The sequence below is a fragment of the Lonchura striata genome, chromosome 3 (genome assembly GCF_050655825.1).
Source record: "Lonchura striata isolate lonStrDom1 chromosome 3, ASM5065582v1, whole genome shotgun sequence".
Lineage (NCBI taxonomy): Eukaryota > Metazoa > Chordata > Aves > Passeriformes > Estrildidae > Lonchura > Lonchura striata.
The window spans coordinates 69,874,680-69,889,606 of record NC_140705.1 but is presented as its reverse complement, the minus strand read 5'-3'; the positions used below and the strand labels follow the sequence as shown (position 1 = coordinate 69,889,606).

At 38.5% G+C, this 14,927-nt stretch overlaps 1 protein-coding gene across 5 annotated transcripts in view; it reads right to left on the bottom strand.

Moving 5' to 3' along the window:
* Positions 1–14,927, bottom strand: part of PCNX2 (pecanex 2) — a 149,766-nt gene that overhangs the window by 70,932 nt on the left and 63,907 nt on the right. For 4 of the 5 annotated variants that reach the window (XM_085576784.1, XM_085576785.1, XM_085576787.1 and 1 more), the window contains 5 exons: positions 8,967–9,059; positions 8,333–8,483; positions 7,708–7,731; positions 4,126–4,267; positions 502–679 (listed from right to left, as the gene is read on the bottom strand). In XM_085576784.1, the coding sequence (XP_085432910.1) occupies positions 502–679; positions 4,126–4,267; positions 7,708–7,731; positions 8,333–8,483; positions 8,967–9,059 (588 nt within the window). The remainder of the gene's footprint in view (positions 1–501; positions 680–4,125; positions 4,268–7,707; positions 7,732–8,332; positions 8,484–8,966; positions 9,060–14,927) is intronic. The other variant, XM_085576786.1, reaches the window with a different exon arrangement.

Genomic DNA, 14,927 nt, shown 5'->3' with positions numbered 1-14,927 from the left:
GGTTAAGGGCAGCATCACAAGGATAACAGACTGCAAATAGGAAAAGAAAAATGTTAAGGCTGACATTAGGAAAACATTTATTATCATGAGGGTGATTAGATAATGGAATAATTTCCCAAAGGAAGTTGTTGAGTCAACCACTAGAGGCATTCAAAGGAAACAGAGATAAAAACACCAGGCAATTGATCTGGAGGGCAGTCCTGCACTAATGACCCAAGAGGCTCTTTCAAACTCATTGAGGATTCTCCTCTTGAAAACAATTCTGAACTTTATATAGCAACATGTGAACAAAAAGTAGATGAAAAATACCACACAAAGCCAGAAAAAAATTTTATCAAAGCCTGTTTTTTAAATTAACTGATTTTTTTTCCTCTACAATACAAATAATTTGAGTCTAGGTATGCATTTATTATTTCTAAAAAGTCCTAACATGTATTGATAAGCCAGGTGGCACTGAAAGTATTTTTTTTTCAAAGAAATTATAGGAGTTCTAAAACTTGCCTTATGAAACACAATGGACATCATGAAGAAATCCAGCAAGAAATTTTCTGAAATGTCTCTGTAGTCAAATCGGAAGAAGATCACAGTAAAGCTCAAAGTAACGAACTGATTAATAGGATTACAGAATGAGGAGCGGAGGAGTTTCATCCCAGCAACTGTTATCAGGATAATGTCACAGCTGTAAGAAAAGCAGAGAGAAAAACCTAATCAAGTAATATGGCATTATATTACAAAGCTCTTAAATACAAATATCTGTACCAGATGTATTTTAGACTGCTATGCATATCTAAATCTACATATTTATTAAAAGGATACAGAAGTAATATGAAATCACCACATTTATTTCACTTACGTGAAATTTTGTATTTTTCCCTTATCATTATGACACATTTGTAAGTTGTAAAAAAGAGCAAACTCTGTACTACAAAGAGTAGTAATGGCTACTAGAACCCAAGAATTTGGACCAGACATTTTTATATCCCTCTTAAAATAAAATTTCAGTCCAGGAAATACCTTGGCGCTTTCATTAATACATTACTCTAATTTGAAAAAAAAATCCCTTAAATGCAATTTTTTTTTTATTACAAGAAATTTCATCTGATGACAGAATTTATAATTTTACTTGTAATTTCATTATGTGCTGCCAAAATTCTGTATAGAAATACACATAGATGTGAAGTGTTTGAAATTCTTACTACTGTTCTTGATCAGAAAGTTGACTATTCTACATAGTAATTCATCAGATGAAATTACACTGCACCTATGTGTTCCAAAATGTGGGGATTTCAATGTATAATGAGTGAGAAAGTAGGCCAGGTATTTGCAAAATGCATGGAAGGTTCATCCATGCATTTTCCTTCATCCTGCTGCTAATCAGGAGAATACCTGCTGCCATGACTGACGCTTGGCAGGCTAGAAAGCTCTCAACAGGTTTTCACCATCCTAGCAAGATTCCACTTTTCCAGGCTGATTTTATTTTATGTGGCATTTATTCATTTTTGTCTATGTCCCGTAATGCATATGCAACTTTGAGTGCTGGTCATTCTAAAGGATCAGCAGGGCATTACTGTCGGAATGAAACACCAAGATGACCTTATTTTTCCACCTTGTCAAAACTGTTCTTTTTAATTTGCCTCACATTTCTGAATGGAAAACCTAATGACTAAGCTAAATAGATTCTGAAGCAAACAGAAGCCATCCCAGTGTATCCTATATGAATCAGTTGTATTTCATCTGTCTTTAATTTATCAGAAAGAAGAAAATTCTTTTAACATGGAGATTTTTTCACATGGAAACTTAGAGATGATAGAGCAAAAGGAAGACTTTTTTGTCACTGTGCCTGTTACCATGATGAAACTTTCACCAAGAAATGACGCTTTACAAAATAATGCATTCAGAGATAACAAAAAATAATTTGCTCGTTAGTCCTTCTTTAAGAATACTGCCACACAAGGTGCTTTTCCTGGGGCCTTAACTCCTGGGAAAAGATTTAAGGGAGTGTGAGAAGAGGGGCTGATTTCCAGTGCCTCTTGGCAGGTAACAGGGGCAGGCACTGCCTGCATGGGTCCTATTAATAACCAGCACATCAGGGTCTGGAAAGTTCAACTCCTGACTATAAAGGAGCTGTTCTGCCTCCTTAAGAAGCAAACTGCTGCAGTCCCTTAAATCACAAAGCAAGCTGAAGCTTCTTTAAAAGATAAATTCAATTTGAGGAAAACTTCAACATCAAATCCCACAAAATGTACCACCTCAGACACTTTCAGACACAGAGTGGGAGAGTATCTTCCCTTCCCTACAGCATGATGCAGTCTGATTCTTGGGTGGTCCATAAGTAAGGAATGTTCCAGCAACAGAAAACAGGTATTTATGCATTAAAACCCTCAGTAACACTGTATGTGGAAGTAGCAAGGAGAATCCAGGATGCCTCATGGGTTTACCAAGTTCAGAAAGAGGTGGGATAAGAATATGAATGCTTTGCATGTGGCATTTGGATGGCAGCTGTAGGGAGAATGTATTAAAGAGGAGAGCCAGAGGAAAAGTGATCTTGGGAGTTTCACACATAGACCAGAATTACAAGGAAAAGGAGAAAGCAGGTTTTACACAGGTGATCACATAGAACAAGGGGGATGGGGAAGGAAAGGACTGCTGTGGTATTCCCCCACAGGCCAAACAATCAGAGGCAGACAAATGTAATTACTTTCTTTAATCTCAAGACTTCTGGGGGTCTGACTCATTTCTTCTGAACACTTGAGGGAGGTGATACTTTAAAGTGCAATCTAGCTTGGAGGAATGACTATGTAAAAATAGCACCTTCCTAACCCTACATATTTGCTCTGTGCATGTATTCAGTCACGTCTGCTAGCTAGTAACAAATGGCATTCTGACTACTTTTAATTCTCCCAGCCTTGCAGAACTAAATAGAGGGATAAGTGTGGATTCAGTGTCACCCTGGACAATACATCTGAACTCTGGAAGCACCTGGGCTGTAGCATCTTCCAAGTGCCTGAGGGGAAAAAAGGTCAGTGGGGAACTAGAGAGGCTATCAATGAGTGACTGGTGAGAGTCTCTCAGGAAAAGTAGTTGTCTGGGAGAAATATGCAGAAAATTTGACTAATGCCCTAGTCCAAGCTTCAAACAAAAGGGGATGCCTAAAAGCAGGGGCTGCCTTTTCCTTATAGTTGTGTAGTTCCTAAAGCTGTGTTGCTCCTCGAAAAGTAATTAAATCAACATGTATTTTTTTACATCAAAGTTCTTTTATCTCATATTTGAAGTTAAGAATCTGTATTATTATGGATACCAAGGAACTCTCTCCCCACTCCCAGCAGTTTTTCTTGCTACTGGAACATTCCGAGGCTGTGTCTTTGTTTTATCATCTGCATCACTATCCTTCTGATAAAAAGACTGCAGAAACTCTGCTCACTGGGGATACTGCAGTCACTAAGCCTGCTGAATATCTGCAGTAGGCAAGTCACTGACTAAAATACTTACCATAAAAGGCTGTCTGCAAGGATCATACTGTGAGACCGTGGATCAGCACCACCAGTTCTTCTTAATATCTAAGACATCAGACTTCATCGAAACCTGTACCCCCACCTTTTTGAAACCACTCTTAATGCAGGACTACCCACCTTTCTACACTGTTTAATATTTCATTCAGCCTTAAAAGACTTGTATGGTGAAGCCTCTCATAACTCCTTTGGGAGACTACAGCATAGTGTTAAAAATCCTCAGTTAGGAAGTGTTTCCTGATATCCAGCCTAGATTTCTCATTTTCATCTGATTAATTCTAGTTACCCCACTGAGTTTATGCCCATTAAACACCTGCAGCCTGATATACTGTGTCTTGCTTTTAATTGACATTTAGACCTTCCATATATATCTATACATAGCTCTTTAATCTTTTAATTTCAGTCTCTCTCTCACTGGAGACATATTTTAGTGTGCTAAGATAGTTTTGCATTTTTCTTGCAGCAAAGCCAATGATTATTGTATTTTGAACTAATATGCATGAAAGCAAACTGTGACAAGATTACAGGCTTATTTAAAAACAAATTCAATTTCTCAGTCTTCAGTCTAAAACCAAATATTCTACAAATCACATGCTTTGAGTTATAATCTACTTACTGTGTACCAAGCTTCTTGTATTTACTAATTGAGAAAGCATCAATGGTGAGTGCATTCAGTATTATGGCTGGATATAAAATGTATTTCTCAAAGCACTGTAGCCACACATAAAGCCTTTCAAACCACATCAAATGAGCAGCATCTGAAATGGAAATTCAGATAACAGATTGTGTTGTCACATCATCAGCATTTTTTGCACTGGAGTACCATAGAAGACACGACTTAGCTCACATTAATAAATATAGTCAACTAACTAATTTATGAAACAATGGAATTCATCATTTTTTGGCAATAGAGAAATCAGTTTGTTCTCTGAGTTTAGAGAGTATCTGTTTTGCTGCTTATAACTGCACTCCTGAGGCACATTCAGAAACAATAAAAGATAGTATATAGATGCTAGTTTTTGCATCATCCAATTATTTAATCAGTTTATTAAATAGTACTCTCAGTGGATATAATGACCCCAGAGAGGCCCTCTCCAGCTCTGGCACTGACCTGCTGAAAACCTCATTTGAACTCTGTGCCTCTACTTCCCCATCTTATAGTAGCAAAACACTATTAATTAGAATGTAAATTATCATTGACCTCACTGATAAATGAAACAACCCCCTGAGATCTAATGACTGAAGAAATATCAGGAGCTAGAAACTGTCATAGATGTTTCCCAAAACACTTAAACAGACACTGTAACAAGTATCTGCCCTGATCACATCTCACATCATTCCTCTAAAGGAATAGCTTTTTCTTTTTTGCAGTAGACTTTTCTAACAATACTACAGTGCTTAATATGAGTATTAAACAAGAACTGAATGCTCCGTGCAATTCAGCTGCTATGAGAATTTAGGTGAACTGAGTGCAGAAACACATGTGCACAGACAAAAACAATGCCTTTTTCATCAAAGCTCAGCTAGACAAGGTTATTGGAAAAACAGTGAACACAAAAAGGCAGAACTTGGTATTAACTCAGAAATAAAAATGCCAGCTACTGAATCTCTAATGATCATCCCTGCAAAGTGAAAATAATTATATGTAGAATACCCCCCTTTTCCACATTCACCTTTTCAATGACAAACAAGAGATACTGACTCAATAGATTTCTACATTCTACAGGCACAGCTGTATATTGCATAGGCTAAAACAAAGATCTAAAACCAATCCTTCTAAATTAGGTTGAAGTCATGTTTTGTTAGTACCTTAAGCAAAGGCAATGCTCTTGCAAAAATCCCCCTTCAGAAAATATAAACAACTTCTGTTTCTTGCTATAACAAAAATATTTCCTCATCATTACCTAAAGGCTACCTCCTAAAAGTTCACACACACAGAAAAATGCCCATTTTGGAACCTAGTTGTTCTTCCCCATTCCTCTTCCCTCCTCCTGAGCTCAAGAACTTCAGCCATGTCCAAAGCTGAGCTCTGTGCAAGAACTCAAGCTTCAGTAAAGAGAGAAGTATATACATAAACCAAATGGAAGGTAGGTGCAGGGGCAGAGAGAGGTCTGCTCAGACAATGGAGACAGAAAAAAGGGCTCACATTCAGAAGGGGCCCTAGGGAAAGACGTGGATGATTTGAAAATGGCTTACACAAACCTGTGGGGTAGAAAAGCAGTAGTGGGGAGGAGGAGAAGAAAAAGTAGCCTAGTATATCAGGGTTTCTTTCTCATTTAGTCCTAATTTCTACACATCTATATACCATAAGCTCATACATCTTGACCTAAGCCTTTCATCCTGCAGCCAGGCAATGATAAGTAATAACCGAGTTATCTCACAGGGCATCACAAGAACTGGTCTGGTAATTGCTATTCTATGGAACACCTTAAAGTTTGAGGAGATCATCCAAAGTCTATGCAACAAAGCCAGGAATAAACTTGTGGAATTGTCACAGCCAGTTGTTTGTCTAATTGCAAGTAGGCATTTGTCTTTCAACAGCACCACCCTTGTAAAAAAATAGATGAGAATTAAAATCTATGCAGTAAAAACTCCCCACAGACATCTTATTTTGTGTACTCATCCTTTCATTGCCTGTATCTGACAACTATGGGGTACTGCTGTTCTTTTTCCAAGTTTCTCTTTCTATACAAAGAGGGAACATTTTGAAGTTTAGTTCCTACATTTTTATTACAGGACAAAAGAATAAGACAGCCCATCAGACATATCTATCAAAGGGATTACCTTTTCCACAGTCTGTCTCATCTCAGACATGATAAAAAACCTCTGCAGGAGCCTAAGGGGCTGAAATATATATATATATATGTATTTTTTTTTTACTCTTGTTTTTTAACACACAACACCAGCTACATTGCAATAATACTTAGACTCCAAAGTACAGTACACATATGAGGACTGCAAAAGAAGTAAAAAAAGCCTCTTCCCCACAGTAGGCAGCATGAGAAATGCAGCTGGATCTCAAAACAGAAGGAAACCCATCTGTGGAAATCAGTCCAGCAGGTCTCTATCTCCAACCTTTTCAAATGCTGAGTCACTGCATTTAGGAAAACAATGTTTTTTGACAAATGAAGACAGTCTTAATCATGACAAGGCAAAGAAATCCTGTGTTTTTTGTGATTAAGTGCTGAAACAAATGGTGCAACTTAGGTATTTATCAGAATTACTGGTTATCAGGGACAGGAAGCCCAGGACACTGTTTTCAGCTGGGCACAGTGCTTAATAATATTTATATTCTTTTATAGCTTTCTTGGCATATTGCAATAAAAGTTAAAAGGCAACCTTCAATCAAGTCTCTGGGGTACTTTATTTATACCCAGCCCTTGTCTGGAAAGTAAATGTTTAAAACACATTAAAAAAAAAAAATTAAATCCTTCATGTATGGTTTTTCAGAGAGTGATCTGAATTCTTTTGTGGTCTAGTTGAAGAACAGACTAGAGTCCTCAACAGACTGTTGTGCAAATGCTGTCTTCAAACACTTCAGAAACATATACTGAGAATTATTAAGGCGTGGGAGCCATCAAGAAATGACAAGCAAGTTTTTGACTGGTAGCAAAGGAAAGAAGAGAGCTGGGGAGGAAGGAAGAAGCTTTACTTCTCAAAACATACTGCCTGCTTCAGAAATAACTCTATCAGAACAGGAAACCAGACCTCAACATACTAAAATATTGACTGATATTCACATTGTCAAGGCACCATCCACTGAAGCCAGCAGACATCAACAAGAGCAAATCTTTAAAAATAATTCAGTTCTTTTCAATCGTAATATTTCTCTAAAAGTGTTACAATTGAAATTAGAATACATAAATTGCCCTACATTTGATAATACATCAGAAAGTAGAAAAAATCTGCCTCAATTTCATCAATCTTTTAAGTTTTTAAATTATGTAGAATGCCAATGTATTAGGCATGAACTATACCATGTCAAGCAACACAGCAAGTAACAGCACTGTAATGTAAAACAAAAGTCAGATCAGGCAGTGGCTCATGAAAGATCATATAAAGGATGTGAAATGATTAAGGGACCAGAACATTCAACATACGAGGAGAAACAGAGCTGGGACTGCTTAACATTGAGAAGAAAAAGCCTTGGGAGCATCTTATGAATGCCTGATTGGCAGCATTTTTGGGGTATAAATACCTGATGGGGGATGATGGAGCCACTCTGTTCTCGGTAGTGGCCAGAGACGGGACAAAAGAAATGGGCACAAATTTAAAATCCATTTCCACAAAAAACCAACATATAAACCAACAAAAACCACCAAAAACCACAAAACAAACAGAAAAAACAAAAAAAAACAAAAACAAAACCCAAAACAAACAAAAAAAAAACCCACCAAAATCCACCCAAATACCACAGTTTGAAGCAACTTTTCTTATTGTAAGGATGACTGAATGCTATGTCCAGAAACTTTATTTAGAGTCTCTACACTTGAAAATATTAAAAAGTGGACACAGCCCTGAGCAACCTGCTCTAGCTGACCCTGCTCTGAGCAGGGGCATCAGACTAGACAATCTCCAGACATGTCTGCCCGGCCTCAGCTCATCTGAGCAGTGGCCTGAGAAGACAACTCCTACAGGTTCACAGCTCTGCTGGTGATGCAGTGGAAAAATTAAAACCATCAGATATGTGTGCTACTCAAAAGTAAAAGGATCATTTATTCTCCCAGTTCGTTTACTTCTGGATTTTTTTATTTTTAGTTCTTCAAACCAAAGCAAGCTGGAAGTCATTGCATCCATTGTTTAGAAAAGATTGTCTTACAAACCTCTCACTTCCCGCTGCTGGTGCTCTTTGCTTTTGAGTATGGGGTGGGAGATCCACAGCCAAGGGTGATGCTTGCGGAGCTGAGGAAGGATGTAATGTGTTACAAATCCCACTGTCCACGCTAAAGCAAACAGCACAATGCTGAGAAATGGCTGGGCCAGAGCAGAAAAAAAAAAAGGAAACACAGTTATAATTTACATACAATATTTTCTTTAAACATTTTTTTAACAGGTTCCATAACTGCATTTTTGTGCATATAATTTTTATTCCTATGTTCAAAATTCTTGATGTTAGGTGAATATGGATTTTGACATATGTGTTTTGCACACACAATTGACCATTTTTTTCATCTATAATTGGAGGAAAAAAAGGCAAAATGACAGGTTTATTCATTCTGTCCTCTGGGTTCCATATCATGAGAGCTGTTTAAGGAAAGAGATGTCAAATAATACTGAAATTAATAGAAATATCCAGAAACTAACTGCTTTGCAGATATAACAGCATCATCATGACCACTAAATGCATTTTCACTAACTTCTCTTTCCACGGCATCTATTCTTTCCAGTTAAAGCACCCTGTGGTTTTGCATAAGAGAGATAATACCTTAGTGGGGGGGAACAAAGATAGATACACACCCTTAGTGACAGAAACACAGTACTGGCACTGACAGCAAATGACAGAACAGCAGCTGCTGTGCAGACAATGAGATCCGATTTCAAGATTTCTTTCTGTGAAAATAATTATTTTACACACAATTAGTAAGGCAGCACTATTTTAACCAAAGTAATTACTCTGTTCTCAATTACTTACACTCTGCATTGCAATAAGGCTAATCGGCACTCCCTAATACAAAAGTATTTTCTCCACTCTGCTTTGGGAAATTATTTCTCCACACCCCAGGTCTGTTGAAGTAATCACATTTAAATTCTTCACGCCTAATTTTGAATTATATTTTTAAATAACAAAGTTATAATATTGGAGAAATGAAAGCAATACATTTTAATACTGAATCTGATTCTGCTTGAGGAATATAACTCTTTTTCATTATGACCTTCTTATTTTTGGGATTTGAAATTCTGGTTCCATTTCCAATTTTCAAGAACTAATATTTCTTATTCCCTTTCTCTTGCATTACTGAAAAACTTCATGCTTTTCGGTAATGTCTTCTAAGACACAACATTAATACATTTACTAGTTCTAAAGTGACATGTCCCATTTCCTCATTTTCTTTATTAGAAGTCAAACTGCAGCAAGATTTTGTGGATTTTAGAAAAGGCTTTTTTCCAGTATCATTGAATGATAATGAAAGGACACATCTGCCTTTATGTAAAGATCTGTAACCATGGTAGGAGTAACTTTGTTTCTAAAGATTGGAAATATCAGTATCCTTACAGCACATTTTTCTTGCTATTAAAATGTCATTCTCAGTAAACAAATAAACAAGATAGCTTGTGCACTGTGTGGTCCTCTGAATTGTGCTTCAGAGGTCACCCAAAAGCTTTTGTGAGTAAATGAAAATCTTGTCTTAGATTTATGAGAAGGGCATTTAGGTTCAGCACTCAATTCTGCTGCTAAGTTACCAAATGAGAAACTATTTGTAGCTCTTGGTTTAGAAGATGACTTATGCTTTAATTCAAAGATACCTAGAAACAACACCTGAAAAGCAACCCTTTCATTAGAACCAGAGGTTCATTTGACTTCCTGGTGGTGCAATCTAGGTAAACTTAATGAATCTCATCAGAGAAAAATAACGATGGCACGGCAAACCTACAAATAAAGGAGATAAAAAAGAAAGCAAGCAGAACAAGTGAAGAACAGAAGGGTTGTGAATTACCAGGGAAGCTGGTAGCAACCTCTATATTTAGGCTGCCTATCGCTCCCTGTTATGAAAGATGCTTCTCAGGAAAAGGTCACCTGCACCAGCACTTCCACTCACTGCAGCAGCCCTTTGAAATGCAGCAGGACTAAAAAGCCTTCAGGCTCTGAACGTACTTTTGCTTTGTCCCAGGAAGCTCCAATACAGCTTAGCTGAAATCTCAAGCAACCACCACGGTCTTTGCTCTTCCCAGGCTGCTCAGGAGTATGCACATGTCTCCAAAGGAGCGGTGCTCCCTCTGCTCTGAGAGGCATCCTTCCTTGCATGGGCTACATGTGGTGCAAAGGTGTGGGAGCACAGTCAGGTCTCTGGAACTCCTCCTGTGCCTTTCCAAAGCACAGCCCTGCTAGCCTTGCTCCTTGGCTGTTGCATTCAACAGAAGAACCACAACGATGAGGGAGCTCACAGGAAAAGCCTTCTCTTCCCTGACTAAACCTTGGCTCCCTGCCTGTCCCCACAGGTCTTCACTGTTCAGTTCTCTCCCTAGCAAGTAGCAGTACTGAAAAAAACACAAGCTGATAAAAATTAATAACAAAATTGTTACCAATCCATGTAATGGAAATTATTTTTTTAACCACTTCAGATATTTTTAAAGATGCTGTGTATAAAATCTGTGTAAAACAGTAGTATCTGAGAAAATAAAGTGGTGTCAAATTTATATGGCACTATTTCAGCCCTTTTGTAAATACACAGCATGAAAAGTCTTGATCAAGTATCATTTTCTGCACAGCTGAGTTCAACTACTCAGTAATCTAAAACAAGCTTCTAAGAACAACAAACACACTCCAATCATATTCACAAAAGCTCTTCTGTACAACCCAAGAGGCTTATTATTAAAATGGCTGATTTCTCTCACAATCAGATGACTGAAGAAGCTGACACTTTAAAAAACATGTAAAACATTAAGAATTTAGGCACATTTTGGGGAGAGGTGGCATCCTAACTTTCCATTCCGGGCCAGATCACCAAAGAGAATCTTTTCAAGCATTACATTCAAAAAGGAACACATGACACAAATTACATTGCACAGCACTTGTATTTCCCATCTTTCCTTTTGCAATCGTCCTTTTTACAGCGATAAACTCTCATAAGTTTTGACAATCCCATACAGAAAAAGGTCTATGTTTTTAAGGAAATTATTATTCAGATATTCAACACTAAATTTGACAATTGCTTTCCATTTCTGGCAATATTGAAAGTGTTTAAAGAATCATATATGTCCAGGTTTGTCCTTCTGTCCTTGCACTGAACTATTTCAAAATGTAAATATACTACTCAGCTGCTGACTGGCACAATGATCCACACAGGAACTCTCTTTTGATGCAGCCAATGCTTTCAAACTCACAAAATTCAGGCTTTTTTCCCTCTAAAACAAAGCTGAGCAGTGCTTGCTTCTGTTCCATGTCACTTCATAGGGGACGGGGTCCCCCAGGAAATGGCAGTGATTTCTGGCTGAGAGGAGCTCACAGCTACTCTCCAGGAGAAAACCTTGGGCATCTACCTGCTGGGGGTGGACCTGTGGCTCCTGGCCTTCCTGCAGAAGGCAGCCAGCTTCTGAAAACCATGTGCCTACCTTGGACCCATCTGTCTAAAGCAGGATTTTGGGTATCATTCCCAAGGCCAGGAACTTATGAGCCGAGTACTTAATAGCTCTACAGCATGATGCTTGAGCCCTCCACTGCAATTGGTCCAAAAATGTGAAAATTCAACTCTATTCACAGTTCAAATCTCTCCAGTGAGAGACAGTCACTGTTATAGTTTGGGCTGAAAGACATTCTACACTCTCCATGTTACACTCAAGGGAAAAAAAAAGAAACTCCAAACCAACATTGCTACCTCTGATGCCTTGGGGATTTCACAAGCAGAATATATTAGAGTGGCACTTTTTTTTTTTTTTGGTTTAATTATTAACACAGAATCATAGAATTGTTTATGTGGAAAAGATCTTTAAAATCATCAAGACCAACCATTATTTTCAATTAGATTTTTGGAGCTTTGTACAAATCCTTTTATTAGCTATCTAAATGTTTGTACTAAAGACCAGGAAGGAACCTTGAGTTTGAATGTAACACATTATCACCCTCAGGCCACTGCTTAATCTAGTAATCAGCCATGCGGATGCCTACAGAAATTAATTATAATGGTAGGAGGCTGCATTCTCAAAGTTGAATGGTCAATTATCAATCACAGCTGCTTCATAATTCAGCCTTCCAAAGCTGACAATTCTTACACAGCTATTCAAGGAAAGGAAAAGGGTAAAAGTCATGTAATCAAACATTAGAGATGCTATATTTATTACTCCTAACATCAATGCAAAGCCATCCAGAAAACAACACATTAATTTTCAATATTAACCTTGTTTGCTTTCAGCTGCCTGAGAAGGTGATTTGGTTCTCTACGCCTCTGGCTTTCTGATTAAAATGGGTCTTATTTAAATGGTGTTTTGTAGACCACACATCACCAAGGCAAAGCTGGCTTGGGTGGCCCCCTGCCATCTCTTGCCACTGACAGGGGTTAGGAATACTCTCCTTGCAGGGGAGCACATCAAGAAAAAATGAGCTACCATCATGTAATCCCTTCTGAATACTGGTATATTGTTTCACCCAGCTTCTGAACAGTTTGAAGATCCCCTTGCAAAACTTCTGGAAATTATTTTAAATTGGCTTTGAAGAGTCAGCTGAGTCCTACACCCTAAATACGACTTATTGCTGAAGCAAGTCAGCAGGGACTATGGTTTGATTGTGCTCCTTGAATTCAATGCACGTGCATTTTCTCCTGCCTCAGCTCTTCCTTACTTGCCCTATTAGCACTACATTGCTGAGATAGCAGTGGGAGTCTCCTTGGTGTCTAACTGAGACAGAGGTACCAGGTAACACAGGAGTTAGACAAAGAGCCCACATTCATCAGAAATTGCCCTCTCTTTATTCAGCTAATGTCTTCCAAATTAGCACTGCTAATTGACATCTTAAGCAAACACTTTGGCTTACAATTTTTATACAGACTGAAGGAAGCCTGGAGAGAAAAAAAAATTAAGGCAAAGAACTAGCAGGCTCCAGCAACACTGAAGGAAAGCAGGCTCTGCCTCATAGCAGCAGCAGCATAGAGTATCAAATTTACAGAGCAGAAAAGTGCCAATTCTCAAATCCAGGCATTTCCTGGAGAGCAAAGGTGCCAGGAAGGCCACTTAATTAATCCTAAAAGTGTGACAAAATGAAAAAGTGTGACAGGAGTGAAACATTGTAAAGAGAAGAACTGAACTCCTGCGTCTAGAAAATCCCAGTGCAGCTATCCCTATACTTCTGCACCTTCCACCCCTCTGGCTCAAGGGCCCAAGTGCAGCTGTGCAGTGTTACTATAAGACAGCAGATCCCTGCCCATGTCACTGATACAAAAATTGTTAGAGAGTCTGCAGAATTACTTAATTTTGAAAATACAGCCAGGATCTTAGGTGCAGATTTTTTCCACTATCTTTGGGTTTTGTTTTCAATATTTTAAAGCCTTGCTCAAGGTTTCCCTCTGCACTGTGAAATGAAACCAGTTAAGTGGACAGCTGCAGTAACTGCTTCAGTCCCCAGGCTGGGCTCCATCTGCAGAACAGATGACATCAGACTGTATTCCTCCAAGAAAGGCACTATCAGCAAAAGACAGAACTACAGGAGCATGAGAAGCTTTCCATTACATCTGCCATACAGTTCCCGTGTACAGGAACAGAATGTCAATGAACCACTGCAATAACCTACACACCACGAATACCACAGAATACAGCAAAATTCTAACAAAAATACTTTACTTGTTTACTCTGTTTCTAGATGCACACTCATATTCCAGTATCAACTGCTGCAAACAGTTTAGTTTGCAAGAAACCGTAGCTCAACACAAGCAACAACAAATAGCCGTATGACTTAATCTTAGATAGGCCATATTAGAGGAAGCAGTTTAAAATAACATTATACATGGTAAAAATTACCATCTAAGAAGCAGCTTAGAAAAGTAGAAAACATTGGTAGTGTAGGATCAATGCATATGCTGAATGTAGGCTGTGTAACACCATATAAATTGCCTAAGAAATTATTCAAGATGTACATGAGAGATGCATCCCTTTGAAGGGACATCTGGAGGCCAGTAGGAACCATGGATTCCCAGGTCATGTCTAAGGGTCAAAAAACACACTATCTTCCAGAGACTCTCTGTTTGCTCCTGGATTTCAGAGAGCATTCAAAAGTTTAGGAATAGCTGCCTAGGCTGCAAATGCTCAGTTCTGCAGGCACTGGGGATGTGGTCAGAAGGAAGAGCTGTCTGACAGCAGGAAGCAGGACAGCTCACATGACTAATAAATGTCAAACACCCCTTAGCATTTCTGGAAACTTGATGATCTTCCCACATGAACGCCTTATAAAATCAACCTCCCCTGGGTAACTGCAAACATTTTTTTTAATATAAAAAGACACAAAAAGGAAGATGGGTCACTTCACGATGTTTATGCTGAAGTGAGAAATAAGCTGACACAAACTTACAGCTTCCTGCCAGACAGTAGTAAATAAACAGCCTGCCAAGCAAAGAAGAGATGATGAGATGGCAATGCTTGGCACCAGGCATGTACCTCCCTCTCCCATACTATCCCAGTTTCATGTGCTTCTTCCACCTCTAGGTGCCAAGTCTGACAGTGTGCTCCAGTTGGCTCAGCTGGGGTGGACGGCACACAGTCAAGAGTATATCCTGG